A 27084-nucleotide genomic window follows, 5' to 3' on the forward strand; every position below is an offset into this window, starting at 1 on the left:
AAAAGGTGGGGAGTGGGCAGAGGTAGTTTCGTTACGGCCAAGTGTTTCCAGGTTCCCTCTGCGAAACAGTAGCAGCAGCTGTAGCGAGCAACCAACTCCGGCTAGCCAGAAATGTCGTGATCCCACCCCAAACGAAGCAACGAGACAGTCCTCGATACCTGTGAACGAGATTCATCCTGTAGTATGCATGCCATGAATGGCTATAGAGCGAACAGCATTACAGAGACCCCACACATGCCCATTAGAAAAGACTCACAGGCGCATTGCCCGAAACACTATGAAATGAAGACAAATTGTAGATGCCCTCCTGCATCATGAGCGCGTCCGGGTCCTGGTTTTGCTGACGTCGTACGAACAAGAGCTGTGATGGCTTGAGAGCCGTAGCAATAAGGTCCAATCGAGGAGTGTCAACGCCCATACGGCGTGCGCGACGAAGTATGTTGACAAAAATCGGTTCAAGCTCCATGGGTCGTTCGCGATCTAAGTCTACTAAGATACTAGGCTTGAAGTTGGAAGGAAAATTGTGGGAGCGCTTGACATGTAGCTTCATATCAGGTGACGTTGGTAGGCGGAATTGTGCAGGAGAATTGGTCATCGTTTGGCGCATGGTTTGGTCTATTATGCTCGCAGGCAAGCGGTCTTGACCAAGGCCTGAAGCACGTGCCACAGCCAACATTTCAAGCATGATGCCACGCACAGACCCTATGGTGTATGGCAGCATCTCGACCTGGAGCATTTCCAGAAGCGGGCGCCGGGCAAGCACTGTGACACCACCCCAACTGATATTCCACAGCACTTTGCGCCATCTCTCCGCCGTAATATCATTGGTGATCGAAGCAGAAGACCCACCGCGCAGCGCGATCTGCAAAAGAAGTTCGAGCGAGGCCTGTGTCTCAGCTGGCACAGGTGCGTCCAACGGCGCTGGATATACGCCCATACTCAGAACTTCTAACAAGCCGTGCTCCATACGACTACCGCCTTCACGAAGTGTTGCAGGGACCCACGTATTTGCACTCACTATGCTGCTTGCTAGCGGTGGATCAGACTTGACGAGCCGTTCGTAAGATTCATGCTCAATATCGATACCATTCTGCAGTAGAAGAACGGTGGGAAGATGCGTCGGTTTTCGTGCAAGATTCTTCGTCAAGAACGGTCGCATCACCTCACTGTTCGGTACGACATCAGGCAAGCACTTGCAGCTGCACACCACATAATCCAAAGTGATGGACGAATCCAGGTCGTCTGCCGTGCGAATAACGCGTGTAGGACGCCATGCGGTCTCTTCGCCAAACTTGTCAGATACCACATGCATACCATGCTTCCTCACAACATCATAGTTGCTCCGACATACGGCCGTGACATTCGCACCGCCTTTCTGGAATATGTAGGCGTACAAAGTACCGACTGCACCAAAGCCAAGCACTAACACTTCAGGTCTTGCATTCCCATTGAGTGATGACGTCATGGTGTCAAGACAGGATGACAGTGGGTATGTGGAGTGCTGTCGTTTGGCGGCCATGTTGCACGCATTGACTCATTCGGCCACCAAGCCTATTCTGTCCTTGCACTCTTTCATATACCTGCACGCATACACGCTCTCTCTCTCTCTCTCTCTCTCTCTCTCTCTCTCTTTCTACATTCGTAACTTAGAAACAAGTCTTTGACACTGACTCAAAGACAGCTAGAGTTTGGAAAGCGCGAGTCATAGTCTTGACGAACTCCATTGCACGGTTCTCATGGCCATTAGCAAAACACAGCGGAAGCAGCTCCAAGCTACAGCAGATGCATTCAATACACACTTTTCCAAAGCTTACGGAGCTGAACGTTGGGAGCACCTACGTGCACGACTTGTTGAACCCACAGAACATGCTGCTTTGATTAATGCCTATGTGCCATCAGCTGAGATCGATCGAGCTTTGCTTGCTGATGCACCCGAGCCCAATATGTACGAACTGCTGCGGCTTCCACCCGTGCCCACCTCTGCGTCATCAGCCAAGAACCAAGTACCCACGCGACTTTTGTGTTTGAAGCGACGCACAGACCACTCACAAGCATACCACAGCGGACGTCCGTTCCCCCCACCACGTCCTGCGGCCGCGTCAGATCCACAGCAACGCTTATACACTCACTGGAACTTGGACGGTGCATCCGTCCTAGCTGCGCAGTGCTTGGATGTCCAACCAGGACATGCGGTGCTAGACCTGTGCGCCGCACCGGGTGGAAAAAGCATTACATTAGCACAAAAGCTTTGGCCTGAGCTGTATGCAGACCACCCGAGTCGCACATCGACGACGCATGCATCAATCTTACATTCCAACGAAGTTGATCCAGCGCGGTTGCGGCGACTTTATGCGAACTTGAAAAGTTACTTGCCAAATACACTAATGGACCAAGGACTTGTTGAGATCTCGCGCATCGATGCGACATCGCCTCGGGCCGTGCAGTTATTTCCTCTTGGTGAAGAGGGCTATGACCGTATCCTTCTTGATGCGCCATGCTCTTCAGAACGGCATATATTGCATGCCTACATGCGGGCACAGCAATCTGGGACTGCTGCACCTGAGATGCTCGCATGGAAACCGACCATGTCGCGAAGCATGTCGAAGACGCAACTTGCCCTACTGCGTACGGCATGGGCCGCACTGCGCCCAGGCGGAAGACTCGTCTATGCTACATGCTCTCTGAGTGAGCAAGAAAATGACCATGTCGTTCGAGCATTTCTGACATCTACACCCGAAGCGCACGTCCTAAGAACAGACAGTTTAGTTCACTTTTGCCAGCAAACTGAGTATGGGTATTTTGCATTGCCTGACTACGTGATCCCAGGGACCGAGCAGAGATCTCCTTGGGGTCCCTTGTACTTTTGCATGCTCGAAAAGCCATAAGCATCGCGTCAACAAAAATGCAAAGGACCTAAGAAATTCAAGCGTAGCACGAGAAATGAGTTAGTTATAATGCCGGCCCAATATTGTAAAGCGTATGAAAACGCCTCCCACTCCACTTAGGATGTTCTGTGCGCCTCAAACCACTGCAGATGTCAGGCTTCTTTGTAGCAGTGGATGCGGGTGGGACATCGACAGAGGCTGCATTGACTGACGAGCATGATCATGTTGTAGCACGCGGATCGGCTGGCCCAGGTAGCTATGCGGCGATGCCCCTGAATGTATGGACAAGAGTGATTCAATCTGCCGTGCAAGATGCGTGCAGCAGCATTGCATCCGTGTCGCAACCTCTTGTGTTGCGGCACATTTGGATCGGTTCTGCTGGTATCGATACACCCACCAGTGTGCATGATGCTACAAATGCCCTGAGACAGATATTTGGTCCGACGACGGCACTGACAGTTACCAATGATGCGGCCCTCCTGTGCACACACAATGAGGGCAAAGCCAGCGTCGTAGCTATTGCCGGCACAGGTAGTGTCGTCCTTGCATTTGATGTGCAACGCACACTCATCAAGCGTGTTGGCGGTCTAGGTTGGATTCTAGGTGATGATGGCAGTGCCTATGCATTGGGACGTGCTGTCCTACGCGCAGTCGTAGATGCATATCCGCTGCCATCGACGACACTAGCGAGCGCCTGCCTCACAGCATGGCACATGCCATCGGCTTCATGTGTGACAGATCTTTTGAAAACTTTGTATTCCAATGACAATGCAAAAGCGCGCATTGCCAGTCTTGCACCAGTTGTCGTGCAAGCTGCCATGAGCGGCGACGCCTTAGCGAAGCACATCGTTCACACGCAGGCCAAGCTTATGGCCCAGCAAATAATGCGCGCAGCACATTCGCTAGAGCAAACGTGCATAGCTTCTAGGCCTGCACTACGCTTGGGTGGCTCGCTTTTCCACGTCGATGCATACAGGGATTATGTGATGCAAGAAATACAAGAGAAGAATTACTCGAGCGTAGCTGTGGTTCACGACATATGCGGCACAGCCGCTGCAGCACTACGAACAATGCCTTATCAATGATTAATGGGACGTGGATGAAAATGATGAGGAGGATAGTTCTGGCAATGGCAATGACATTAGTTGATGGATGAGAAGCGATTTCGCTGGAGGAAGCGCTGTGCCAGGCGCCGACGTGGGCTCAGGGAGCGAGACGCATTGGGCGACGTCGTCGTCGGAGTGCTGTCGTTGCTGTTAGAACGAAATGGGAGAGAAGACAAAGAGGAAGATGAACGACGATGAGTCGTTTTAGAAGACGTTCTGTCCATGGATGAACAGCGAGAGCGATGATGTCTCATGCTCATTTCAGACGAGGCCGACCCAGATATTGTAGACAAGGATGATGATCCAGATCCAGCCGACGAGGCGGAGGACGACAGCGGAATGAAGGACGTCGCTGGCATGGACGACGTCGATGAGGTCGATGAGGATAACGAGGGAGCGCTAGGAGCCACTGCTGAAGCCGGTCCCATGGACGCAGCTGAGCCCAGAGGCGTTGGCGATCCAGACAAATCGAGTGACGAGCTTCGCTTCAACTTGGAGCCCGACGACAATGACACAGGAGCGGATGCTGACGACGATGCTGACGAGGGCGTGAAGGCGTCCATAAGCGCCTTCGTCAAGTCTTCTGCTTTCGCAGGGACAGATAGCGATGTAGGTGCAAGAAGTTCCTGCAGCGTGCGTCCCAACATTGACTGGGATCGAGGCATGACTTGTCGCGTCGGAGCCTCCGGTGAGCGCGAACGAACGGGATCAGTCTCAGATCGTGATGGTCTGGAAGCCTTATGATCAGCCGAATCGAGCCCTTTGCTGCTCTGTGGTGAGGACAGCGACTGTGGCCTCGATGAATCGAGAGGCGACTCGGTCGTCAGAACGCTAGTACTGTCTTGGGATGACGTCAGAGCGCTGGTTGATGGCGGCAAGTCGTTCGTTGAAAGCCGCAAAGAAAGCGTTTCATTTCCACTTAACCGGTGCAATCCCACACGCGAGCCAACAAGCATGCCACGTGAACGTGTAGAGTCGATGTCGATAGAAGAACGTGCTGAGATACACGCGTCAGAAAATACCATGACCTTGTCTTTCGCAGCGCGGCGCGGTGGGGACTTGAGGCGCATAAGGACTTCGGTCGACGGCTGCGATGCGCACGATCTTCCATCACTGCCATCGTTCAGAGTACACGTTCCTAAGTACCGAGCGAGAGGATCAACGGCAGACGGAGTGACCGACGATGATGATGACGAGACAGACGTTGAAGTCGAGGACGACGCACTCGGGGGGACCGGCTCAAGATTGCAAGGAAATGGTACATCCATACCATGCAGACGCCGTTGAGGGGCGGGGCCTTCGGAGATGGCCTTCGCGAATGCATCGAGCCACAAGTCACGCTCTTTCTCAGTAGTCGCAATCATCTCAAAGTGATGGCCATGAATGGTCAGACGGAACGAAAGCGGAAGCTTCACGGTTGGATCAGTGCTTGGCGTAAGCTTGACATCGGCCAGTGGGAACCAGTAGCGGGGCTGATACGTGTATGTTTTGCGTGCTTTGAACATGAGGACAAAATCGGCGTAAAGCACGCAGCCATAGTACTTGGTCGCAAGAGGGGTTGTGAGAGGAGCCAACTCAGGGTGGTGATATAGTACATCAAGATTGCCGGTCATCTTGCAGTCGCCTAGCGATGGCAGAAACGATGATGACAAAGAAAGACTCGGCTCCATGCGGGAGATGATCATTTCTGACAGCAACCGCGCCTGTCGTTTCGCGCTCGCCTCATTTACATCTGCTGTTACTTGGCGCATGTGTCTCAATGCATCATCAAGGAGAGCCTGGTGCGCGGGAGTCGAGTATGCGCGGATTGTCTGAAGAATAATGGGGTATAGGCACACGCGTTGGATCGGCTTGATGAAAAAGTCACGGAATAGCAGTCGCTGCCGCGATTTAGCGCGCATCGCAGCTTGGCTCGCAGAGTCCTGGATGTCCTCACACGAGCCAAGTGAACGCACAGTATCAGACGCACGATACTGGTACAAATCCCACTCTGGGCGCTGCTCGACAGTGTCGATCAAAGAGAGCGCTTCTTTTTGCCGACTGCAAAATTCACAGTACACGCGGCTAAACTCCGGTGCCAATTCAATGAACAATTTGGCATACAGCGACACAGCCTCATCACAGTCGGGACTGTGAGCACGTTCCATTTCTGTGCGTTCCGAATCAGATGACGCAAGGCGCTTGCAAGACACAATGTCCGTGAGCCGTGAGCTCATGTTACGATGCAGCTTAAGCAGAGCTGGTCCATTCCGTACAACTGTGTTGAGGCGAGAGGAAGAGTCGGCAAAATACGGCACACCTGGCAAGAGCTTGAAGAACACGTTGATTAGCACGTCCAAATCCTTGACGTAATTCGCTTCAGTCTCGGCGAGCTCCAAAAGGGAATGCAAACGCTTCAGCCGATGACGGGTATCTGTTGAGTCGACTTCTGCGGTAACTTCACCCTCGTCATTAGCATGGTCCGATTCGGTGTCGGCCTTGATAATCTCCGCGGACTTGGCGGATTCAGCCGTACTTGACTGGGATCCCGAGTGCGCCGTGTGAACAGATTCTGAAGAGCTCTTCGGAGACCCAGCCATCGCAACAGAGTTCTTGGTCGATGTTGAGGATGTGCGACTGATATCCGTATCCAATTCGGGGGATGATACCCGCTGTAATGCGCTGCCATCAATCAGCCATGGAGAGTGGATGGACTCAAGATCATGACTGTTACTCACAGAGGATTTCGACGAAGGAAGCAGCAAAGACGTACGTGGAGGATGGAGCACCATCGGACTTGGCGTCGGTGCGGAAGAAATCATCATGACCATCTCAGGGGCACCATCAGATCTGGACATCGACGAAGTGGATGGAACTGTGCGAATCGGTGCGGCTGGCTTCACGACTCCTGACTGCAGCGAAAGTGGTGGCGACGGCGCACGCGAAGACACTTGTGACGGCGGCTGCGAGGAAGGCATGGAGACATCGCTAGACCCACCGTACGATGACGGCATAATTTGGCCTTGGCTATTGGTAGAAGTAGTCTCGACTTGCAGTACCATGATCGTGAGCAGAGTAAGCCAAGATTTCACGCAGCGCACGAATTACACGTTACGTTGTCAATGGAAACCAACAGTTGAGGGGACGGGGGAATTCGAGATGAAGAACGAGCGATTCGATGAATCAGAGAAGAGGGTGAGGCAACAGTTCAGCGCGTCCCTATGTGTTTAACAAGAGAGATAGTAGCAGGTGCCTGTGTGTGTGTGTATGTATGTATGTGTGAAGTTCGTACTGATGGAAAATAGTTTCTTGCTTCACTTCTTTGACCTGTCAAGACTATACAAAATATGCCCGACGCCACAGCCGCGATTACGACTGACACCAGCTAAACCCAATTTGTGTGTTAAGCGCCCAGCCAAACAAAGATGAGTTGAGTCAACTCGACCTGGGATTCGCTGGTTCGCACGTAATGGCAATCGCATCCAGAAATATTACGCCCAATTAGGATTGGTGCATGCATAGCCTTGATATTTTTGGCATTGTGTTCTCCACATGCAGTCCAGGTTCTTGCGCAAAAACATCGAGCGTATTTCCTAAGGGACAATTTTTTGGGTGACCTTTCATGATCACACAATTTTCCCCTGCGATGCGCCTGAACGCCGCAGCGATTACACCTCCACGTATTTTTCGCCTCCACTTCCACATTCCGAGTTTGGACAGTTGCGTGCGGTGTGGTTTCATTCTTGGCCACTTGTAGCGGCCAGTGGGAACTGAGCCAATTTACCCGATTGATGGCCGTAACATCGACTATAAGGCGGCTCCTGACTTAAATCAGCCCCATGGGGATCTAGTCGGTCCCTCTGTACATACAAGTTCTATATGAATGCCGCTAGCAACGCAATCTAAAAGCTGTGTTACCATCTACCTGACTGTGCACACGTCCGTTTAGTGACCAGACTCGCCTCTCTCTCTCTCTCTCGCTCTGTCTCCCCCCGCCTTTGGCACTGTGCTTATGTCGTGAAGTGTGCGAGGTTTGCGGAATTTTTTTCACTCTGTGTACGCAAATCATATTCGCCATTTTGTGTGATATAGCGCACCCAAGGCAATGCCTGATACCCTGATTTTTCAACAATCTTGAGGTAGCGCACTTGAATACCAGAGACGGTAAAGTAGGGTATTTCGAACTTGACATTGATGGGCGTGCGACGTACAATGCTTTCTTCATCCTGGACACTTGGAAGGCCAAAATGGGCCCGCATGAGATATTCTTTGCCACCGCTGAGTTGCTTGATCTTCCAGACCATCGCCGATAATTCAGGTGCGTACGATACTGAGCCGATCGCTGCCCGGAATTTGGGCGAGTCTGCATCATCCGGCACGTTGATAAGAATTTCAACATTGTTGGCCGTCGAGCGACGCTTAAACTGGGCCTTGACCTTCACCATGAATTCAATGCGGCTTCCTTCGTGCCGCTCTACGACGGCCTCGGCCCAAATGAGAGGCTTGATTTGCGTGTTGAGACGATAGCTCATGAGCTCGAACTCACCATCAGGAGGGATAAACGAGATCGTACGGTCATTTTCGAAACGGGAGAGACGCACACACTGGTGAAACTTGACATCCTCCATTTCAATGGACTTACCACGGGTCGAGCGCCCCATACTCTCGAACATCACCTTGTCATTTAGGCCGAGCCTTAATTCTGGCATGCCTGAAAGATAGCATTTCATCTTGATAGTGCCGACAATCTCGCTGCGAACCACATGACCGTTCGCATTCACGAGCAGGTTCACACTCTCGACCACGTCCAGAAACACTTCATTCTTGCGATATCTGATTCCTTCTGAGCGCCAAGACACGGCATTTGTCACAGCCATCGGTGGACGAACTTGCACTTCTAGTTTGTATGACTCTTGCGTGATGTACTCCTGTAAAATCTTGCTCTCAGTCGTCTGGGGGTATCCAAAATCCATCATCTCATCTAGCAGCTCGTACAGAATCACAAAGTTATCACGGATCGACTCTTCCTCTAGCTGTTTAAAGTATTCCTCCAGTACAGAAGCCAGCTTGTGCAGGAAAAGTAATATTTCAGCCGCGTTTGTATTTCTTCGCGACAACGCAAGCACTGTCTGTTAGGTCCGATATTCTCGTCTATTTCGACGTACGATATAAGTTACTGTGCCGCACATGCATATAATTCACACCTTGTGAGCTCAGACACGGCTGAATCGCACCTGCCCCGCGCTCTTCTTCAATCTCCGTCAACAGGGGAAGAAACCGCTCCAGAGCAGCTGGATCCACGTCGTCTCTGTAAGATCGCTGGATCAAAGGCTTTCCTTTCAAGTCCAAGATCGCTACGACACTAGCCATGTTCACTCCGTGCGCGCCTTAACAAAGGAGCCCAACAAGCACAGGAAAACGCGCACGCTCTCGCCTCACTTGTCTCGCTAAGCAGCAGTCAACGACTGCTACCGCGCTATCGGCCCACGCGCAAAGCCAGTCAGTCTTCCACGTGGGTATCACGTGACACAACGTTTTTCGTGTGTCGAGCCTGCAGTGCCTAATGAATTCGTGGAAGAAAATTGTTTGTGCTTCGTGACACGGTGGGGGGAGTCAGATGGGGGGATGGGCTTGAACTGGCGGTAAAAAGACCACCCACTTTCAGGGGAAGCCACCGACACTCCATACCGTAGGAATTCTCGTAGTTCGCACTTGGCGGCACAGATTTTACCGACATGACGTACGCCTTGTTACGAACAAGCTTTCGCATTCTATGGAGTGTATATGATGGTTTGTAGCAGCTGACGTAGATCGTTCAACCCCGACCAGTTAGGATCCACACACGTTCATTTTAGCTTAATATGGACCAGGACATCCAAACTCGCACGCGCGCTGATATTCGCGAAAATAGGGCTCAACTCCAAGTCTTAAATTTTTATTGCAAGAATCCCACAACTTTCTGGTCGCGTTCTTTTCGAGGACGGGAAATACATCGTACCTTGCACATCGCGTGAACGATTCTGCCACATACGCGCCGCAAGGTAGTGGGTTCTTTGATCCCAACGCTCCGCAAGTTGCTCGAAGTGGTGCTCTGTAAATGAACCTCTCTTATTAGTGTACATTATTTCTCGGAATTGGCACGAATACATCGGACTCGTTCTCGAAACAACTTCTATCGCGTCTGTCGGTAACTTCAGAACTCACATAAACTTCCATCTACACGCTCTCTTCTCTGAACGGGCTTTTTATTTCCTTTATAAGCGCTTGCTTATTCGTGCGACTTGGTTCGGCACGAAACTGAATGTCTGCCAAGGAAGAAGCTGACGTGGACAACGCTGTGGGATCATCGCCGTCGCAAGGCAATGAAGCCTCGTCTGCTACCGCAACGCATGCATCGACGCCAACGACCACAAAGCATACGGATTCCCTGAATTCGACTGCAGAGACTTCAAAAGACGCCACTAATACGACCGATGCTGGGAATGCAACAGACCTGACCGAAGCCACATATATGGCTGGCAGCACGAAACCTCCATCATTCTCGTTGGAAGCAAGGGATTCAGAGCATAATGCGGATCTAGGAAGTGCAAAAACAGCTGCTCCATCGATGCCCATGGGACCAGAACCAGCAGCACATACAGCGGCTGCGCCAAGGCTATCAAATGAAGACCCGCCACATAGTTCGACAACTCCATCGGAGGTGAACGACACACGGAAGCGCGCTGGATCTCCGCTTAAAGATGCACACATGCCGGACAAGCGGCACAGAATGGATGAAGTGCCATCTTCTGAGACAGATCACGCGGGAGAAGCTCATACCAACGTTCATCAACCCGAGGCCGAGCAGGAGGCCACCAAGGAGACGGTACTAGATGCCCTTAATGCTGCCACCACAGCCCCAGAGTCTGTAACCAGCGCAGCCAGGCCCAGGGCAATGCCAACAGGAGATGTTACGTCAGTGTCCGAAGATGGCCCCAAAGCTGATACACCACATCCTGTTCGTCCCTTGCCCACCAGTATTACGGGTCTCAGTGGCAGTGGAAATGCAGCCCAAATGCATGAGGACATTGTCCGAAATGAGCACTCACACAAGCTTGATTTGTATGTGTGGGAGTACCTGCATTACCGCAAGTTGCACAAGACCGCAGCGGCTTTCGTCGAAGAAACAGACTTGCCTGAGAACCCCGAAATCCCCATCCGTCTGCCTCGCGGCTTCTTGTATGAGTATTGGAGTGTGTTCTGGGAACTATTTAATGCACGTTCCAGCTACAACCACAAGCAAGCGAATTTATTTACCGAATTTCTCGAGTCACGGCGACATCAGCGCTGGAAAGAGGCAACAAAACCCAAATCGTATGATGCCGCCATGTTCTCAGATCCTGGATCTACCGCTGCGGCTACGGCCGCTACGGCCGCTGTCACGGCAGGTGTGCTTCCTGCGCCCGCCACTTCATCGACAGCTGCAGCTTCTGCGGCACCTGTTCCTCCTGCTGTCTCGGACGTTCCACCAGGCTCAGTTCCACCACCCCCATTCGTCATGCCTGGTCATGAGACTGCGAATGCACTTGCGCCGCCTGTGCAGATTCTTATGATGGGTCATGGCGCATCAAATACTCAATCACAGTTACCAGCAACTATCTCACAGACAAAAGCACCTACATCCACACAGGTGCCACCGTCGGCGTCTTCTACCCAGCAGTACCAGCCTTCGACGCCGCAACAGCTGCCGGGCTCTGATTGTCAGACGCCAACCGCGCAGTCCCAAGCTGCAATGCAACCCGCCTCTGCGCCGCCCACGCCTAGTTCGAATGCAACAATGTCGACAGGATCTGCACCAGCTATACCTTCAGCTGTGCAGCCATCTGCCCAAAACCAGGCGCCAACGTTTCATACACAGCATGTTGGTGCGATGCGTGGCCAGCCCATGTCGGCCACCCAGCCAAATGCTGCCACAGGTCCCCCGACACCTGTGCTATCGTCATTGCCCACCACGTTCAAAGTAGGACAGCAAACGTCAGCACTGGTGCTCTAAATGCATTGACGATGGCACAATCGCAAGGGCAAGCGCAAAGTCTCAACCAGGCAGCGCTATCGCAGCAGCAGCAGCAACAACAACAACAACAACAACAGCCCCAGAATCAGCAGAACCCATCCCAGCAGCAGCTCCAGCAGTCTCAACAGCCGTCTCAGCAACTCCAGGCTCAGTCTCAGCAGACACCTCACCATCCACAATCGCAGCAGCAACATCAAATGCAACAAGCGTTGGCACGAATGCAAATGGGACATGGCATCAATCTAGCATCGTTAACGCCCCAGCAACACCAGCAGCTGCTTGTGACTGCTGCGTTTCGGCAGGGTATACCCATGGATGAAATCAAGAACATGACGCCCTCGTCACGACTCGCTCTTTTGCACTCCGTGACGCAAGGCATGCCCTTGCCAAATACACCGACAAACCGCTCCGCAGATCCGCAATTACATGCACGCTTGTTGCTCCAGCAGCAGCAGCAGCAGCAGAATATGCTTTTCATGCAACAAATGCAGTCTCAAGCAGCTGGTCAAGTCAAAATGCCTCAAAGTGGAAATGCCACGCTCCAGGCACTGCTCCAGCGGCAACCACAGCGTATGCCGCCAGGTACACCGTTGGCTGGCTCAAAAGCGCCAGTCAATGGGGCAGAAATGGGCACAGGGGGGAACATGGGCGTGATGGATGCTAGCATGGCAGGTGCAACTGCTGCTGCACATGCGGCCATGGCATCTAGACCGATGTTGCCATTTTCTCGTGGCGATACGCAGTCGCCTAGTATGCAGCCACACGGGTCTGCATCGTTTGCTGGGGGTGCGAGCGGCGGTGGTATGCAGACCCCTGAACAGTTCACACTGCAACAGCGCCAAATGTTAATGATTCAATATCAAACACTGCAAGCGGCTATCAAGAACGAGTGGATGAAGGCACAGAGTGCTACAGTGCCCGGCATGGCACAGCTAAGCCTCGCAACGGCGCAGCAATTGCAGGCCAAGGCACAGTCGATTCTTTCATTTCTGCATACGGACCCATCTCAACCAGCCTCATTTGCTGGAGATCCGTCAATGCAGGTTCAGATGTTCCAACACCTACAGCAGCAACAACAACAGCAACAACAACAGCAACAACAACAACAACAACAAAATGCGCTGCCACAACAGCAACAGCAGCAACAACCACAAGCACAGCTCCCTCAGCCGCCGCAACAACAGCAGCAGCAGCAACAACAACAACAACAACAACAACAACAAGTTCAGCAACCACCAGCGCCATCGCAGACATCGCAGCTCCATTCGCAACCAATGCTGGCATCAACGCAGCTCCCGGGTGGACAGGCAGCCATGAATACAGCACTACTGGGACAGACACAAATGGCGCAAAAAATGGGTCCTGTGCTGCCAGGTCAGAACTTACCTGCAGGTGCACGGATGCACGAGCTTGATTTTTCCTCTGTTCCCAGTGTGAATGGCAGTAACATGACGCCGTACTTCCCTCCGTCCATGGGCATGAATGGAATGGCGCCCTCACTCAGCACTTCTCAACACCCAACACCGACACAGCCGCAAACTCAAGCGATGATGAATGGATTCATGTCGCCAGGCATGCCCAATGCGAATGGAACTGCACCATCAACGCCTCTCACTTCACACGCTACTCCACAAGCAGCTGCTTCCAACACCAAGGGGCGCATGAACACGGCACGAGCGAGCGTGGGACCGTCACAGGGGCGTGCCGTCACAGATATGCCTATGAGCCCGTGGCAGACCCATCCGCCCACACCTCATGCACACGAGTCGCCATCGGCCCCGATGCCCAAGAAAGAGAGGACTCGCAAACACGCCCGCAGCTCATCGACAAAGACACCATCAGCAAGCCACGCGTCCACACATGGCGCCGGCGCCGCAGCAGACAGGTCCGAAGACGTCCCGCCGAAAGATGAGCCACAGGATTGGGACTCAAGCACGAAAAGCGATGGTGCATTAGCGCCGGCACCACCGTCGAAGTCACTTGTGTCGGGCTCGACGTCTTCGACATCCGGCGCGCAGCCCATGCTAAGTATGCCTTCCATGATGGACGACATGGTCACAGGATCTCTGTCTTCGGCGTCAGGCACAGGAAACAATGCGGATGACTTTTCAGTCATGTTTGGCGTGTCGGATATATTCGACTTTGACGGTGGCGATACCACATCAAACTCGGGTGGTGGATTCTTGGGTAACTCAACCTTCTCTGGAGAAGGTGATGGGGGCGACAAGACGGAGACAAAGACGTCGGAATCAAATTCAGATCGAGCTTGAAAGACGCATTCATGTTTAGCGCGAGAGTGTGACTTGAGACACCGGTTTTGCTCTGCCTTGGCTCTGTGTCTTATCCCTACCTACGACATGTGCGCAAAACGGTTGTCTCCTCATAATGCAAGGCCAACTTTCCGCATGTCTACCTACCACAATCCCCCCTAGCCCCCCCCCTCTTCTCGCTCTCCTTTTCGTCGCATGGTTGTATATTTGTTTGCCTGTCTAGAGCGCTTGCCTCCATGCGTGCCACTACTGAAGACGTGTTGAAAAGTCATCCCACCATCGTCGGCGCACGCATCGGCTGCTGCGTGCTTATGGAATATAAATGAAGGGGAGGGTGTAGTTGTTGTTTCACGTATGAGAGCATCCTATTCTTTGATTCTAATACGAAACGCCCATTTTGAGTAGGCAAGCGCTCGCTGCACACAAAATAGTAGTAGTCAGAAATGAGCTCATGAAAACACAACGATTGATGCTGTATTGCCCATTTTTGCTACTACCGGCTTGTAATGCTGCAGAGGGGCCTACAGCTATGTAGCCATACAAATACGAGAGATAAGCCCATCTCCGCGTTCTTCTCCCTTGCTTCATACCATAAGGAAGAGAGATAGAGACAGCAGAAGAAAAAGCCATTTTAGACGTGGAAGGCACGCGACTTTCTGCGACCACGGGCCTTCTGGAACTTGGGACCCTTGGAGCGCACGAATGGCTTCTTGTGCTTGTGTGGACCGAAACCAAAGTGCCTGACCGCCTCACGAGCATTCTTAGGACCACGCAGGAGAATCGTGTTGCTACCGGTTGGAGCGCGCATCGCAAGCTGGTCAAGCGTGAGGCACTCGCCGCCAGCGGCCTCAATGCGCGCACGAGCAGTGTTAGTGAAGCGAAGGGCAGCCACGCTCAGCTTCGGCACCTCCAACACACGGTTGTCGTCCGTAATCGTGCCGACGACCACCACAGTCTTTGGCGACTCCGAGGCATCCTTGGCAATACCTCCCTGGTTACGCGAGAGGTACATGACGCGCGACACTGACACGGGAGGACGGTTGATCTTAGACATAAACAGGCGACGCAGCACCACCTTGTTGAAGCGCGAGTCCGTACGGCGCGCGAGGAATCGATACAGTTTCACCAGCAAAAGCAGGTATGGGTCCTCGCTCTTGGGCGCGGAACGGCGGCCCGTCTTGACATGGTGCTTCTTGATGTCAACACCCTGGCTGTGTTAGCGGCTTCTGCTCTTTCTTGTACCATGCGCACACGTCGCGACAACTGTCGTTACGTACCATCTTGACTACTAGCTCGTAGGATGGATAGAAGAAAGTTGCCGCCCCCGACAGGTCTTACTCTCTCAACGAGCGCCGGAATCTCTCCCACAGGGGCCCTTGTCGATAACACAGTTCCAGGTGCCTCATAGGCCCTATTTTACTTCAAAACTATATCTCGTCACGTGAATCATGAGTCGCACCCAGAGCTCCGTACCCCCCTACCTTCGACACTCGGCGCGGGTGTCTCAGCGGTGGATCTCTGACACGTTCGACGCCTCGACCCGCGTGGCCAGTTATACCTCCACAAATCCACACACGACCTGCCATGTGGTATACACGTGTACGCTTGGCAGGGGGGTTTATGGAGCTGAGAGCGAGAGTGCAGGTGCAGGTGCAGCCGTGTTTGTGTAGTTGGACCGGTCCAACCAAAGCCTTGCGCCAAAAAAGCCTTGTAGTATACAACATTCATAACGCCAGCTTTCTGTGAGCATGGTACGTACGATGATGCTTTCGCATGCGCTTGGTAATACGTGCCCGCCATTCTAACATGTCAGGCTGACGTGGATCCGATGTCGAGTCCTGTGGCATCCAATCGGGAAGAGCTCGCCGAAGGTATGTGTCGCCATCGCTGCCGCTTTTGCGACTTTGATCCTACCGCCCCCTCCCCTCGTTTCCCTTTGCGTCAAGCATCGTTACTTACACAAATGCACGTGCGCGCGCGATTACCAACACCCTGTCTTTTCTTGTCTCTTAGTGGAACCGATGGACGCACCGGCTGAACGTGAATGGCAAAATGCCGAGAACGATGACTTTGATCGTCGCGAAGCCCGTGAAAACGAACATGACAGTGAACGTCAACGCTCACCGCCTGCCCCACCGCGTTCATCTTCTCGCGAAACGTATGAGCGCCGTCGTTCACGCGACTATGACCACCGGTCGTCCCCACCCCCTAGGGATGCATATGACCGGGGCTCATCTCCACCCCCGCCTTCACGTCGATATGAAGATCACGATCGTGAGCGCGAGCGCGATCGTGGACGACGAGGCTATGGTCATGGACATGCATATGGACGCGATGACCGATATGCCGGACCTCCGCCTTCGTCGTTCGCACGAAGTCGTGAACCACCGGTGCGACCGTCGCCGCCACCATCCAACATCGTGGGTGCCTTTGGTCTGAGTATTCGCACGACGGAGCGCGACTTGGAGGATGAGTTTGCCCGCGCAGGAGAGGTGGAAAAAGTTGTCATTGTTTACGACGCACGCACTGGCCGATCGCGTGGCTTTGGCTTTATCACGATGAAAGATATCGAAACGGCCACACGCGCGATTGAACAACTCAACAACGTCGAGCTTCACGGCCGCCGTATCCGCGTGGACTATTCCAGCACCACACGTGCTCATGATCCAACGCCTGGCGAGTACAGGGGAAACCCTCGGCCTGTGGGTGGCGACCGCTTCTCCCGCCCACAAGTAGCTCGTACCGTGGGAGTGCATTTGGCCGAGAGCGCGGATGGGGCGAGCGTGGGCGTGGACGTGATCGCGATCGTGAATTTAGTCGATACCACGACTCATACTATGACAGGCCTCCTCGCGATCGTGGTGGAAGTCGCTACGATGATTATCCGCGACCAAGCGGTGGCTGGTCACGCCGTGATGACCGTGGTGGACCACCACCCCCACGGTACCGTCCTGGATCAGGCCCTGATTCAGATAATTGGCGTCGCCGTGCGAGTCCGCCCCCGCGCATGCGCTCACGTAGCCCGCCGCCACGTTACCGTGACTACGATGACGGGGCATACGACGATCGCAGGCGGCCACCGGCGCCTCCCTCGGACTATGGTCGTGAGCGTGAGCGTTCCGAGTACTCTGAACGTTCAGATCGTCCTGCCGACTATGAAGACTCATTTAGCCGATATGAGGATGAGCCGCCTAAGCGATACGACTAAAGAGAACAAGCCACAAAATAAATGCAACGCCATGGCTACATTGTAGCAAACCCCCCCCCCTGTAGGCAAGCGGACGTTGTATGGCAATTTGAATCGCGCGACTGAATGTTACATGTGCAAAATTTCTATTGCGCACGTATAACGTACGAAGTCACCAGCACGTTTTTTGTTGTTTTCTTCGCTCGATGGTATCAAGTCCAAAGAAACACATAAGGATGTCTTGAGAGGTTGAATCCAAGACTAACTATGATGATAGAGATGGTTCGGTATGCTAAGCATTCGTTTCAATGTTTTTTTTTTTCTTCGTACAGTTTCATCTGTGTCAATGTACATGCCGCTCGGCTCAAGATACAAGACAGACCATGTATACATCCAGGCGAATGAGTGTTAGACTGGATGCAAATTCAGAGCGAGAGGAGCATAAAAGAAGGAAGAGAAGGCGAAACAGATTGGAAATTTACGATCCCATGGACTCTCATTCCATATGCTTAGTTGCTGGCAACATGTAATCATATATATATAATGAAAACGGCATGGGTTCCATGAATGACGTGGCCCGTTGGATGTTGTGGTCTGGGCTCTGCATTGTTGTTGCACCTCCACATGGCCGATCGGCGCTGCCGAGCTAGACAAATTCTTGCGTGCCTGATGAAGTGCGTGTTCGTTATGGTTGGGCCGCTAACCTTCTCCCACGACAGATGAACTCAGACTATGTGCCCCCGTGATTGTTCATTCTATTGGCGCGCAGTGAGACTTGGACGGGACAGACACCTCGTCCAGGCATGAGGCTGTCGCCAATGAACGCTAGACGTTCTTTGTATGCTCTTGCACTAAGAGTTGAATATCCATACCTATGTATGCACGCTACATAGCCTTAAAGGCGCGAGATGATGCGCTCCGTGAATGCCCTCGTTCCAAGGTCACCACCTAGATCTCCCGTACGCTCGCCTGCAGCGATGGTGTCAAAGATGGCCTTCTCAATCTTGTCGGCATGTTCAAAGAGGTTCATATGACGCAGCATCATGATAGACGAAAGGAGCAGGGCCGTTGGGTTAGCCTTGTCCTTGCCAGCAATGTCAGGAGCTGAGCCGTGCACAGCTTCAAAGATCGAGGCGTCACGACCAATGTTACCGGAGGGAGTGAGACCAAGACCACCAATCAGACCGGCACACATGTCAGATAGGATATCCCCGTACAGGTTGGGCATCACCATGACACGGTCAGAGTACGGCGTTGGGTCGCGCACGATGCTCAAGCACGCACGGTCCAGCAGGTCTTCATCGTACTCAACATCCGGGTACTCCTTCGCAACGTTGCGGCAAGCATTCAGGAACATGCCGTCAGACATCTTCATGATCGGAGCCTTGTGCACAGCTGTCACGCGCGAACGACCGTTCTGCTTCGCGTGGTGGAATGCGTACCGAGCAACGCGCTCCGAGGCACCGTACGTAATCAGCTTGATACTCTGGACGACACCATCAACGACCTCGTGTTCAATACCAGAGTACTCGCCCTCTGTGTTTTCGCGGATCAACACCGTGTTCACATCATCGTACGGCGTCTTGAAACCCTTGAGCGACACACAAGGACGCACATTTGCGAACAGGTTAAAGGTACGGCGCAGCGTCAGGTTCAGCGAGACATGACCCTTGCCGACCGGCGTGGCAAGAGGTCCTTTGAGAGCGACAGTGTTGCGACGAACTGACTTGACAGTCTCTTCGGGGATCACCTGCTTTCCCTGACTGTTGATCGAGGGCGTCACATCTGCCTCTTCCCACTTGATAGGAACGTTTGCCGCACGGTAGATCTCCTGGACTGCCCCTGACACTTCGGGGCCAATACCATCGCCAGAAAACAGTGTGACAGTGTACTTTCCATCTGCATCCTTCTCCTTGTTGTAGGCAGACGTCGGTGCATCTGCTTCAGCGGCGAAGCCACGGCATAGCACGCTAGAGCGAGCGACACGAGCCAAGGGACGCGAAGCAGCTGGGCGCACAGCACGCGTTGCGGCAGCGGCGAAAAACATGGTTGTAGCAGCGAGCCAAGTTGCGTGCATGCACTTTTCGTTAGGCCCAAGCCACTTGTACTTTGCTTGGCTGGCGCCCACTCGCTGGGTTTCGGGAGTTGTTCTCGGCCGAATGCCGTTGGCGCGCTGCAGGGCGCTGTACCCAATGGGTTTAGTCACGCGCCAGGCCATGTGCGTATGCCTGTGTCGGTCGCCCCGACCGAGACTGGGCGGCAAGGAACCACTAGATGAATACGGTTCGCTTGCTTTTTTCCCACCAACCTCGGGTTTTGTTCACAATAACAAACATGAGTGTGCTCTCTGTCGTTCTCCCTCGCACAGCTCGTCCCAGCACATCGAAGCAGGTACGTCGGGCAGTGACATGAGCATGGTGCTGCGTACATGCACAGGCATGCATGTGTTTGTAGATGTGAGAGAACAAGTGCTGACACACGTGTATGCAGCTCCTGAGGTCGGTGTCGACGCTCACGGCTCAGACTCCACGTCTGACAAGCGGCCCGAAGAAGTATGGTGGTGTTTACACGGCTACGCTGATTCCCGGTGATGGTGTCGGAAAAGAGATCACCGACTCAGTGAAGGAGATTTTCGACAAGCTGAACGTGCCTGTGGAATGGGAGCAGTACGACCTGTCTGGTGAGATGCAGGGTAATGATTCGCTCTTCCAGCAGGCCATGGACAGCCTGCGGCGCAACAAGGTGGGTCTGAAGGGCACACTCTTGACGCCTACAGGCGCTGGCTCGCACAACAGCTGGAACGTTGCAATGCGTCAGCAGCTCGACATTTACGCATCGATGGTGTTCTGCAAGTCCCTCGAAGGCTTCCCAACGCGCCACAAAAACGTTGACTTTACGATCATCCGTGAGAACACCGAGGGTGAGTACAGTGGCCTGGAACACAGTCCGTCACCAGGTATTGTGGAATCCCTCAAGGTGTCGACGCGCTTCAAGGCTGAGCGTATTGTGCGCTTCGCTTTCGACTTTGCGTTGAAGAACGACCGTAAGCAGGTGACCTGTGTGCACAAGGCGAACATCATGAAGCTCGGTGATGGTCTGTTCCTCAACACGTTCCGTCGCGTCGCGGAAGAGTACAAGAGTGCCGGCATCAAGGCGAATGACATGATCGTCGACAACACATCGATGCAGCTTGTTGGCCGCCCAGACCAGTTTGATGTCATGGTCATGCCCAACCTGTACGGTAACATTGTATCGAACATTGGCGCTGCCCTTGTTGGCGGTCCGGGCATTGTGCCTGGCGCCAACATTGGCCGTGAGTTTGCCCTGTACGAGCCTGGATGCCGTCACGCTGCCAAGGACATCATGGGCACGAACAAGGCGAACCCGACGGCTATGATTCTCAGTGCTACGATGATGCTCCGTCACTTTGGTCTTGACTACCAGGCCAACCAGATCGCCTCAAGCGTGTACCGTGTTATTGCCGAGCGCAAGGTCCGTACTGCTGACATGGGCGGCAACTCGACGACGCAGCAATTCACACAGGCCGTTCTCGACAACCTCTAAGCCTGTGTTTGCGAATGATCGAATGCCGCGCGTGTGTGTGTGCGTGTGTATATGTACGTGATGGTGTCGTGGCTTAGTCCCATCATAGCATCTTTCTCGGTTTTCGGATATGTGAGTGAGTGTGTATGTGTGGTGTGGATGAAGTTCATACAGATGTTTGGTGATGTTAGTCAACGTCGACATCATCACTGCCTCGTCGTCACATGGAATGCATGCTTCTCTCGCATGCGTGCGTCTTTAGAACCAGAATGACACGGAAAAACTCTATCCTGTTCGTTTCTGTCGTAGTGCCACTCACTATACGTACCTTGCTTGTGCTTTGAAGTGCGTGCCACCATAAGGGTGGCATAAACAACATATCACCTGGATGCAGTTCAGCATGCTGTGCATGTGGCACGACATTTTGTACAAAGCCAGTCGGAAGCGGTGTCGAGCTGAATACGTCAACCTGTGAGGTGTTATTCATCAGCTGTGTGAACATGTCCATGTCGTCGGAATCTGTGGATTCTCCGTCCTCCGACGTTGTCGCAGTTGTTTGTGTCCTCTCTTTGCTCATGAGCACATGCTTCTTCCCGTCACTAGCCGCCGCATACACCTGCATCTCGTCTGTCATGTTCGGCGGCGCTACCCACACATGCTTGTGACCCACGACTTGCACGTAGCAATTGTAATAAGGGTCTGTATGCGCCGGTGATACCGTCGATTCTGGGCCAAGCCACACACTGATAATCGGGTCCATATCGTCACTGGCTCTTTCAGGCATGTATAGTGGTACTGGCGGGCAGGTATACACGTAGTCGGGCACCAAGATATCGTGTAAAAGCCATGGGAATTGCGTGTGAAGACTATGCTGCGCAAGGTATAGTCGCTCGTTTGGTGAGTGATCGCCGCAGTCGTCCATCCACCCAATTCGCCGAAGAAATTCGCGCCATGGCACGATTAGTTGGCCCCAGTCACTATCCGTATACTTGTCGCCTCGTTCAACTGGTACAACACGCCCCGGTCCAGCTCGTCGGCATAAATCCTCTCCATCACGCCAGCGCGTTATAGCTGGCCAGTCCTTTGCAAATCCACGCACAATGAACGGATGGCCATAGGGGTAGGATGTCGATTTGCCACTAGGACAAAACGAAAGGAACTCTGAACGGGATGGAAGCCGTTCGCATTCGTGGATACACTGTTTGGCTGCTGCGTCGAACATTGGCTTGCGCACACTGTCAACGACTGTGTTGTATTTGCGACTCTTCCCGTGTCGCTGGTTGTCTGGAATTAGTAGGTGCTGTTGGAGCTCTGCGATTAGACTATGGACCCATCCTTCACGTTCATGCCCAGGTGTGCCTGACATGATGAGGGCCAAGTCTAAATCTCGAACGCGAGCCTCAAGAAAACGCCGTGTGCATGCAGATTCGCACTGTGTCAAAAGAACTGTGGCTGCACTGCTAATCAGAATCGCATCTGTGTGTAGAGCACGCCACGCCACCGGTACATCCGTATACCGATAGATGAGAAATCGTTCTTCACATTGCGGGCGAATCACACTTGAGCACACCTCAACCACATACATCAGGTTAGTTCGTGCTTCCGATCTCTCTATGCTGTCTCCCTTGCTCGCGTGTTGTACAACGTTGGCACATGTCTGTAATGAGGAGACTAAGGGATGCCATTCTTCTTGTTTTAATACACATTCAACGACGTCATCAACGAGATGATGTTGCATGTCATCGGTGCACGCGGCGGACAAAGCGCGTGCTGAGAGTGACGCGCAAAACAAAAAATGTCCAAATTTACGCGTAATTCATTCTATTGCAGCACCCTCGCCACACCGGCGCACTGCGCCTGCACACACAAATTACACAAACCGAAACAAACGATATAGTTAGAAGTACAGCAAAGGGATCCTACATGTCAAGTGCAACAAAGACGCACACATGACCGACCTACATAAACATCACCGACAACAACTGCCCCAACATCAACGATATCAAAACATGGTATGTGACACTTAAATCTCCTGCGAGCCCATGGCTTTCTTTGACTTGCCGCTCTTTGCAGGAAGGAGTTCGCTCTGGATGAACGGCAAAACACCACCCTGACTGATCGTTACACCGCCAAGGAGCTTGTTCAGTTCCTCATCGTTACGAATTGCGAGCTGCAAGTGACGAGGAATGATACGCGACTTCTTGTTGTCACGAGCAGCGTTACCAGCCAACTCGAGAATTTCAGCAGTTAGATACTCGAGCACGGCAGCCAGGTACACTGGCGCACCAGCACCGATACGTTGCGCGTAGTTGCCCTTACGAAGGAGACGGTGAATACGACCCACTGGGAACTGAAGACCGGCCTTGGCCGAGCGCGATTGAGTCTTGACCGACGAGGCGTCACCGGCCTTACCACCAGACTTGCCACCAGACATGTGTATATATGATGTGGTTGAAGGAAAGAATCAAACGAGGCGTCCTTAAGAATAGTAAGCCGAGAGTGTTGGCGGTGATTGCAGGTCCCTTTTTATTCGCAAGCAGAGAGCGAGGCTGTCGTCCGTACGCGCCCGTGTTAGCTGCATGATCCTGCTGGCCTCACGCGTTTGTCAGATGAGCCTTAGTATGCAATTGCGTGGACATAAATTGCATCATCAAGTGCCGCACAGATTTCGTCCACCTGAATTGTGCGGACACTGTATTTCAATTGGCCCATTTCGATTTTTGTCCACCTAGTTGACTTGTTCACACATAAGCAGCCCGAATAATATTCCATGTCTCGTGGTCATTAAGTCACTTTTAGTGGACATAAATTGATCTCACAGAAAATGCACGCGCACATGCCGGCCGTGCAGCTGATCGCACAGCACGGGGTGGCGACTCGCGTAACTCCCGCGACGCGGTCCTGCATCCGTGGAAACGTATATAGACCATATTGCAACAGCCTGTGGCTAGGCTTGTCTCGTTCGTCACACCCTATTTCGTATATCCAACGCCATGCCACCTAAGCCTGCTGAGAAGAAGCCACCATCAACGGCCGGCAAGGCACCTGCCTCAGCTGGTAAGGCACCGACGGAAGGAGCTAAGAAGACGTCAAAGGCCCCTACAAAGTCGTCCGAGAAGAAGAAATCTAGCAGCAAGGTTCGAAAGGAGACTTACTCGACCTACATCTACCGTGTGTTGAAGCAGGTCCACCCTGACACGGGTATCTCAAACAAGGCCATGGCCATTCTTAACTCGTTTGTGCAAGATATCTTTGAGCGTATTGCCTCAGAGGCGTCGAAGCTCGCTAGTTACAACAAGAAGAGCACAATTTCTTCGCGTGAGATCCAGACAGCTGTGCGCCTGATTCTTCCCGGCGAACTATCGAAACACGCCATTGCTGAGGCCACGCGCTCTGTCACCAAGTTCTCGTCGACATAAGCGTGTCTTGTTTCGGGCACGGCAGTGTTTGGGGAAGAACGAGTTCGTATAGATTGTTATTTTGTTTCTCTTGTATTTTACTAGTTGGAATCGAACCAAGTCCATGAGCTTACTGACCGAAGGCCCGTGTCGGAAACTACTCTCGTCGGCTGGGCATGATCATGCATATGACTGGCTCGGCGTGAATATCTGTATTGTTATGGCGTTTATTGGCCTTGAAGCAGGCCCTGTAGCGCTGCGTGCATCTGCTCCATGTCCTCTTGACGTATGTCACTTGTAGAAATGGGCTCGTTCTCGATGTGCGGAAGTGCCGCCGTGGAGCTTGTTTGGCCGAGCTTCCCGTCTGTGAGCTCATATAGCACATGATCAACTTCCGCTTGTGCCTCTTCTTCCATCTCTTCTGGCTCTTCTCCCAGTACACTCGACTCTAGGGTATCCTGCATCATTTCCTCGAGAATACCGGCCTTTTGAAAATGTCAGGCATGCCTCCCTTTGTGCAGACATCTTTGTCGCTAGAAACGTACCTTCATAAGTTCGCTACTCATCTCTCGCATAGACTGCGTCATTTGGGGTATCCTTATGAGTGAGTTTGATAACTTCATGATTTCTGTAGACTTTTGAAGATGTCCCGTAACTTTGAACATAGCTGCATGTGAAATTCGTCAATGTCAGCACCGATGTTATGTGCATTTATTTGCGCGCACATGCACCTGGATACGTACATAGTTGTTGTTGTAATTGCAGTGATATACTGTTCAGTTGCGACTTACTGGTGACGAGTCGTGTCCTGTGTTTGGTTGAGCGCACAACTTCTTTGGCAAGAACCGTGGCATTGCGCACGTCCCCTTTTCGTGCAAGTCGCTTCACGTCGGCCTTGACCTTCATCACGGCCTGATCGATTTGCCGAATTTCTCGATCCAGGGATCGCTGCTCTTGTCGGAGCCGACGTTGTACTTCTCTCACGCGCTCCTCTTTGCCTGGCCCATAGAAGAAGCGGGATATAGATTGCATCATTCCGCCGGGCTTTTTACGAGAGTGGCGTGTGTGTTTATGTGTTCGTTGCTCTGCTTCTTCTAGCAAAAAGTCTACGTCCGTGTTAGCGATCAGGTGTCACTACAAGTACATGCACGATGAATGTCTTGTTGCAGTCGCTCCTCGTGCGCGTTAGTCAGCAGTGCGCCGTGCCAAGATTGAATCGCCTGTCGGAAATTGGCTCATGTGGGTGGGCGAGACATCTATTCATATTTCATTGTTTGCCTTCATTCTCGTTTACGCTTAGCCGTGCGACACATGTTCTTTGGTTCGATACATAGCTTGATAGTTTTATTCAATTCATTTATACGCGCACTATATCGTACCAGCGCATGTTTGCATCGTGATGCAAATAACTGAAAAAAAATATATAAAACGACTTTTATCTTGTTGCATAACGAGTTGCCTGTCGCACGACAACCTAAGGCGACATTCACTGTGCGCATGTCCACGTGGCATGCCGACTAATGAAAATACGGCACATTTTCTTATACACATGTATATCAAGCAGCACTCCATGAATGCAGCCAGTCAATCGGCTCGCTACAGACGAGCAGATTCATTGCACCCCATCCAAGCGCGATGGCATACCAACAGACGTTGAGGAGGAGGTACGCGTGTATGCATGCAGGCAAATTCAGCAAGCAGGGATCCTATTACGACTTCCCCAAGTTGCTATGGCCACCGCACAAGTAATACTGCACCGGTTTTGGTTTGTGTCATCTATGAAGCAATTCGATGTACGTCATGTCGCAATGGGCGCACTCTTGCTTGCGACCAAGCAAGTTGAAGTGCCAGTGCGCCTGCGCGAACTGCTTCTAGTTTTCGACTTTCTGTATCAGCGCGGGCTTCATTATGCCAAAAGTTCGCCTGGTGTAAGGACGAAGGAGTCGCATGCCGGGGTACACGCTGTAGAGGCGAACCAAGAAAAGAAAGCTGCGCCAATATTTAAATACCAGGCATGTGACAGCCATTCAACGACGATGTATGACGCTAAAGACGCCGTCATGGTGGCTGAGATGCAGATCCTCAAGCGACTCGGATTTCATGTGCAAGTCGAACTGCCATATGCACTCATGATCAACTACATGCAGGTAATGGGTATACTCGAAGTTCAACTGACAAGCACACGCGACCCAGATACCAAGCTCCATGCGCCACAAATAGCTTGGAACTATCTAACGGATGCGCTCCAGACACCAGTGTACTGCTTATTTCCAACACATGTAATCGCATGTGCCTCGATTTATCTTATGACGCTGCACCCGAACACACTCCATGAACCACTCCCACTGCCGCTTCAACCGCGGCCTTGGTGGGAAGTACTAGACTGCACACGCAACGAACTTCGTACGGTTGCTGCCTATATCTTCCGACTGTACGACACATCCACAGGCGGGACATCGCGAGCTGGGCATGGATTCGCTGTGCGTGTGCGTGAGGACGAAGGCGGCCTGGTGGACATTGCTAGTCGCACGGGAATCCGCGCATGGCTCGAGCATACAGAAAAGAATGCATAACCACAAACTATGCAGATCTAAGGACGGACGCAATACGCTGCTCCTCACGCAGCCTGTGCAACGTATTCACGGGAAAAGCTGCGCGGCATA

At 52.6% G+C, this 27084-nt stretch overlaps 16 protein-coding genes across 16 annotated transcripts; 8 read left to right on the forward strand and 8 right to left on the reverse strand.

The window, feature by feature from the left end:
* Positions 1 to 241: 241 nt before the first annotated feature.
* On the reverse strand, positions 242 to 1312 carry MGL_0292 (uncharacterized protein; the record flags this gene model as incomplete). The annotated part of the gene is made up of 1 exon (XM_001732465.1): positions 242 to 1312. One exon carries the CDS (start codon positions 1310 to 1312, stop codon positions 242 to 244), a length of 1071 nt encoding a protein of 356 aa, XP_001732517.1.
* Positions 1313 to 1736: 424 nt separating this feature from the next.
* On the forward strand, positions 1737 to 2885 carry MGL_0293 (uncharacterized protein; the record flags this gene model as incomplete). Its single annotated transcript, XM_001732466.1, has 1 exon — positions 1737 to 2885. One exon carries the CDS (start codon positions 1737 to 1739, stop codon positions 2883 to 2885), a length of 1149 nt encoding a protein of 382 aa, XP_001732518.1.
* A 149-nt stretch (positions 2886 to 3034) lies between these two features.
* MGL_0294 (uncharacterized protein) lies at positions 3035 to 3970 on the forward strand (the record flags this gene model as incomplete). The annotated part of the gene is made up of 1 exon (XM_001732467.1): positions 3035 to 3970. One exon carries the CDS (start codon positions 3035 to 3037, stop codon positions 3968 to 3970), a length of 936 nt encoding a protein of 311 aa, XP_001732519.1.
* Positions 3971 to 4026: 56 nt separating this feature from the next.
* On the reverse strand, positions 4027 to 7032 carry MGL_0295 (uncharacterized protein; the record flags this gene model as incomplete). Its single annotated transcript, XM_001732468.1, has 1 exon — positions 4027 to 7032. The coding sequence occupies one exon, from the start codon at positions 7030 to 7032 to the stop codon at positions 4027 to 4029; it is 3006 nt and encodes a 1001-aa protein (XP_001732520.1).
* Positions 7033 to 7980: 948 nt separating this feature from the next.
* MGL_0296 (uncharacterized protein) lies at positions 7981 to 9340 on the reverse strand (the record flags this gene model as incomplete). Its single annotated transcript, XM_001732469.1, has 2 exons — positions 7981 to 9095; positions 9136 to 9340. 2 exons carry the CDS (start codon positions 9338 to 9340, stop codon positions 7981 to 7983), a joined length of 1320 nt encoding a protein of 439 aa, XP_001732521.1.
* A 931-nt stretch (positions 9341 to 10271) lies between these two features.
* Positions 10272 to 12002, forward strand: MGL_0297 (uncharacterized protein; the record flags this gene model as incomplete). Its single annotated transcript, XM_001732470.1, has 1 exon — positions 10272 to 12002. One exon carries the CDS (start codon positions 10272 to 10274, stop codon positions 12000 to 12002), a length of 1731 nt encoding a protein of 576 aa, XP_001732522.1.
* A 218-nt stretch (positions 12003 to 12220) lies between these two features.
* Positions 12221 to 14293, forward strand: MGL_0298 (uncharacterized protein; the record flags this gene model as incomplete). Its single annotated transcript, XM_001732471.1, has 1 exon — positions 12221 to 14293. The coding sequence occupies one exon, from the start codon at positions 12221 to 12223 to the stop codon at positions 14291 to 14293; it is 2073 nt and encodes a 690-aa protein (XP_001732523.1).
* Positions 14294 to 14924: 631 nt separating this feature from the next.
* Positions 14925 to 15347, reverse strand: MGL_0299 (uncharacterized protein; the record flags this gene model as incomplete). The annotated part of the gene is made up of 1 exon (XM_001732472.1): positions 14925 to 15347. One exon carries the CDS (start codon positions 15345 to 15347, stop codon positions 14925 to 14927), a length of 423 nt encoding a protein of 140 aa, XP_001732524.1.
* A 967-nt stretch (positions 15348 to 16314) lies between these two features.
* On the forward strand, positions 16315 to 17547 carry MGL_0300 (uncharacterized protein; the record flags this gene model as incomplete). The annotated part of the gene is made up of 1 exon (XM_001732473.1): positions 16315 to 17547. The coding sequence occupies one exon, from the start codon at positions 16315 to 16317 to the stop codon at positions 17545 to 17547; it is 1233 nt and encodes a 410-aa protein (XP_001732525.1).
* An 828-nt stretch (positions 17548 to 18375) lies between these two features.
* Positions 18376 to 19557, reverse strand: MGL_0301 (uncharacterized protein; the record flags this gene model as incomplete). The annotated part of the gene is made up of 1 exon (XM_001732474.1): positions 18376 to 19557. The coding sequence occupies one exon, from the start codon at positions 19555 to 19557 to the stop codon at positions 18376 to 18378; it is 1182 nt and encodes a 393-aa protein (XP_001732526.1).
* A 407-nt stretch (positions 19558 to 19964) lies between these two features.
* MGL_0302 (uncharacterized protein) lies at positions 19965 to 21044 on the forward strand (the record flags this gene model as incomplete). The annotated part of the gene is made up of 1 exon (XM_001732475.1): positions 19965 to 21044. One exon carries the CDS (start codon positions 19965 to 19967, stop codon positions 21042 to 21044), a length of 1080 nt encoding a protein of 359 aa, XP_001732527.1.
* Positions 21045 to 21243: 199 nt separating this feature from the next.
* MGL_0303 (uncharacterized protein) lies at positions 21244 to 22608 on the reverse strand (the record flags this gene model as incomplete). Its single annotated transcript, XM_001732476.1, has 1 exon — positions 21244 to 22608. The coding sequence occupies one exon, from the start codon at positions 22606 to 22608 to the stop codon at positions 21244 to 21246; it is 1365 nt and encodes a 454-aa protein (XP_001732528.1).
* A 438-nt stretch (positions 22609 to 23046) lies between these two features.
* Positions 23047 to 23457, reverse strand: MGL_0304 (uncharacterized protein; the record flags this gene model as incomplete). The annotated part of the gene is made up of 1 exon (XM_001732477.1): positions 23047 to 23457. The coding sequence occupies one exon, from the start codon at positions 23455 to 23457 to the stop codon at positions 23047 to 23049; it is 411 nt and encodes a 136-aa protein (XP_001732529.1).
* A 559-nt stretch (positions 23458 to 24016) lies between these two features.
* Positions 24017 to 24442, forward strand: MGL_0305 (uncharacterized protein; the record flags this gene model as incomplete). Its single annotated transcript, XM_001732478.1, has 1 exon — positions 24017 to 24442. The coding sequence occupies one exon, from the start codon at positions 24017 to 24019 to the stop codon at positions 24440 to 24442; it is 426 nt and encodes a 141-aa protein (XP_001732530.1).
* A 690-nt stretch (positions 24443 to 25132) lies between these two features.
* MGL_0306 (uncharacterized protein) lies at positions 25133 to 25456 on the reverse strand (the record flags this gene model as incomplete). Its single annotated transcript, XM_001732479.1, has 1 exon — positions 25133 to 25456. The coding sequence occupies one exon, from the start codon at positions 25454 to 25456 to the stop codon at positions 25133 to 25135; it is 324 nt and encodes a 107-aa protein (XP_001732531.1).
* A 743-nt stretch (positions 25457 to 26199) lies between these two features.
* MGL_0307 (uncharacterized protein) lies at positions 26200 to 26994 on the forward strand (the record flags this gene model as incomplete). Its single annotated transcript, XM_001732480.1, has 1 exon — positions 26200 to 26994. One exon carries the CDS (start codon positions 26200 to 26202, stop codon positions 26992 to 26994), a length of 795 nt encoding a protein of 264 aa, XP_001732532.1.
* Positions 26995 to 27084: the final 90 nt, after the last annotated feature.

This window comes from Malassezia globosa (genome assembly GCF_000181695.2).
Source record: "Malassezia globosa CBS 7966 chromosome Unknown mgl_sf_1.1, whole genome shotgun sequence".
Classification (NCBI taxonomy): Eukaryota; Fungi; Basidiomycota; class Malasseziomycetes; order Malasseziales; family Malasseziaceae; genus Malassezia; species Malassezia globosa.